This window comes from Camellia sinensis, chromosome 9, assembly GCF_055761805.1.
Source record: "Camellia sinensis isolate YWXY chromosome 9, ASM5576180v1, whole genome shotgun sequence".
Classification (NCBI taxonomy): domain Eukaryota; kingdom Viridiplantae; phylum Streptophyta; class Magnoliopsida; order Ericales; family Theaceae; genus Camellia; species Camellia sinensis.
Window position 1 is genome coordinate 166,451,115 of NC_138969.1, and position 3,464 is coordinate 166,454,578.

Consider the following 3,464-nt stretch of genomic DNA (forward strand, 5'->3'; position numbering starts at 1 on the left):
AGAAAATGAAAAGGCACAAATGAATATAAGAATCCAATGTAAAACACAACGTTAAAATGAAAAATGTACATCCTATATCGGCTCCTTGCATGACTTCCGATTATGGCTCCCCAGCTTATCACATCTCCCGCACCTTATTTGCTTAAGTTTCTCACCCCTTGATGGGATCCTATTCTTTTTCGGCCTTCCGGGTGGTCTTTTCACAGTTGGCGGGTATATAGTGAAGTCCATGGGATCAAAAGACGGCTTCTCCACCGATGGTATAGGGAATATGGCACCCGAATACGCTCCACGATATGTCTGTACATGAAAGTAATGTTCCACACAATCATTGAGATTGTAGCGGCTCTTCTGAATGGCAACAACAGCATGGTCACATGGGAATCCGTTAATTTGCCATTTGAAGCACGAACATGTACGCCTCGCAACATCAACAGTGACAGATGGTATCGAATGAACTTCAAACACATTCTCATTGGCTTTGCTAACTTGCCAAGACCTGCTGTGATTGAACGAATCCATAAGCCTTGTTTCAAATGTAGGACAAATAAGCTCATTCCATTTGTTTGCTTGGTCACGCCGTGCAGACATTTGCCGCATCAACTGAGTACGAATTGTGTCCACCATTTGAGTGATAGGAAGATTACGCGCTTCTTTAATCCAGTTATTAAATGACTCCGCCGCATTGGAAGTCATCTCCCCATAACGCATGCCCCTGCACAATATCACAAACATTTTACACCCCAAAAGTTAACAGGTTTGAACACTCACGTTGACTGATGTGAACATTAACACCATTCGCAGTGGACATTAACATCAACTTACACGATGCACAGATGTGAACACTAACATCAACTTAAATGACAGAATGATGTGAATGTTAACAACAGCAAAATATGACAACTTGTTTGAACATTCACATCATTCAAATGAGTCATTGCTATCAGATGTGAACATTCACATCACTGACATTGAACGTGAAACACAATTGGAAGATTTTACAAATCGTAACTGATAATTCACATCGCTACCATTTTGGCTTGCCCAATGGAACACTTTATGAAACTGTTATTACCTGAAGTATGAATTTGCCCAGTGCTCAGGTGCCAAGTCCTTGAAGAAATCATGTGCTCGTTGTTTACCCTCCTCTTTTAATTTTGCAAGCTTTTCATGGAACCCTACCACAGTTGGCTCATAAGCACAATCACCCAAACTACTTACTAGGTGATCCCTGAAGCCATTATCAATTCCTTTCATCCGGTCTCTTAAATTGCTCTTCAAGTGTTGTAAGCAATAACCGTGATGAGCTGATGGGAACACCTTCGGCATAGCTTCTAACAGGCCAAGATTACGATCCGAAATAAAAGTAATCTGCCGGTTACCATCAACAACCTTCCCAAGTTCATGCAAGAACCACGACCAATTCGCCGTGGTCTCCGAATCAACAACCGCAAATGCAACAGGAAACAGACCTACAACACAACACCAATACACAACTGTTCACAGTATTCCAAAATGAATAGAAAACAATATAAAGGAAACAGGTCATGTGAATGTTCAGCAATTGATAATGTGAACATTCACATTAACGCCCATCAATAATTCATTTTTGATTGTTCAGCAACTGATAATATGACCAATCACAGTAATGCTCATTAACAGATCAACTGACAGTAGTATACACTGATGTGAATGTGAATGTTCACATAACTATCATTAGCAGGCACAGATGTACAATACTGTGAATGGATCAATGTAAAATAATGTGAATGTTCACATTACAGGCATCAGCAGACACAGATGTGAACATTTACATCAGTGCATACTAATGTCAATGTTCACAGTACTTATAATTTCTCCATCACTCATTTGTCCATACTATGCATGTCAATGTGAATATTGACATGAATATAGAGGTAAAAAAATTACTAACCATTGTTTCCGTCTTTTGCCGTTGCCGCCAGTAGCTGACCTTTGTACTTTCCTTTGAGGAATGTTCCATCCAAGAATAATAAAGGCCGACAAGAATTGAACCCAGAAATACACGCAGCGAATGACACAAAGAAACGACGAAACTGTTGACTACTCGCATCATAGTCAATATTGACATAACTCCCCGGATTGTACCGCATCACCGCATCCGAATACCACCGCAGTTGGTCAAACGATAATGAGTGATCTCCATGAATACTAGCCTTTGCTTTCTCCACAGCCAACCATACGACGTGGTAACTCACATCTAGCCCATAATCCCTCTTCAAAATAGTAACAACATCACACGGCCGAGTCAACGGCTTGTCCCTCACAATTTCAGATATGGTACTCGACACCAAATCCGAACTAACTCGTGGATTCTTCGATGTTCGGACATCCGTACCACACGTATGCACATCACTAAAACTCTTGATGTAGAAAAAATCATTTGCTCGTTGTGCTCTACAATGTATAGCCCACAAGCAGCCCCTCTCCTCCCGCATCGCACACACAGCAGTAACTCTTGTTGTCTCGTTCTTCACATATGTAAACTGAAACCCACATTGGATGGCGTACTTACATAAAACGTCACGAAATTCTTGTGCACCTCCAACAAACCGTTGTCCCACATGCGTAATACCATTTGCCCAAGAGGCTGACAACAACACCTTCTCGTTATGGTGGCAAAATCTTCGTAATGCATCAATTTCTTCCTCAACCCCCACACGCACCAATCCCAAACTAGTTGACTGAACAATACCACTTTTCAACTCAACCACAACTTCTACATGTTGTACCCCCATTGATTTAGCAAGCAGTAACATGTTCTGAAATTCTTCCTCATTGTCCAAATCACACTTCTTAATCCCAGGTAGTTTACAGAACAGTGAAATAGAACCAGCAGACAACTCATCCCATTTCTCACACAAACACTCCACCAAACGAGAATAACACATTGCGTGGGCAACATTTATTACAGTTGTACTGCAACCATATGTACACACCAACAGCATAAAGGTATCCATCTCCTATAAAAACACAAAAACCACAACAATGAACATTAATATAAATCAATATGAAAATTCACTTTGTGCAGAAAATGGATGAGAACGCGTACAGCTGAAGTGCTAAATCCATGCTTCAGAATACGAAGATGTGAACATTCACATTGTTGTTAACAACATGTCAACATTAAGGAAACATCAAAGTAAAATGACAAAATCAACAATCTTCGCATCATATTCGTGCGATGTGAACATTTACATTGAAACAGACACTCTAAATTATATGACACACACAGAGCCTCATTTAGCAAACATCAATTTCAAATGAGAACATCCACATTCTTCACATAATCCACATTAACAAATTGTTAACATCCACATTGACCTATATACTGATAATCAAATCATCTACAGAGATCCTCATTACGCATGCGTCCAAGTAAAATGAGAACTACACATTTAATCAAAATCGACATCAAAAATCAC

At 40.0% G+C, this 3,464-nt stretch overlaps 1 protein-coding gene across 1 annotated transcript; it reads right to left on the reverse strand.

The window, feature by feature from the left end:
• On the reverse strand, positions 1-2,139 carry LOC114264286 (protein FAR1-RELATED SEQUENCE 6-like). Its single transcript, XM_082889047.1, has 3 exons — positions 1,934-2,139; positions 1,076-1,472; positions 1-715 (listed from the first exon to the last, which is right to left on the reverse strand). Exons 1-3 carry the CDS (start codon positions 2,130-2,132, stop codon positions 73-75), a joined length of 1,239 nt encoding a protein of 412 aa, XP_082745173.1. The 5' UTR covers positions 2,133-2,139; the 3' UTR covers positions 1-72.
• Positions 2,140-3,464: the final 1,325 nt, after the last annotated feature.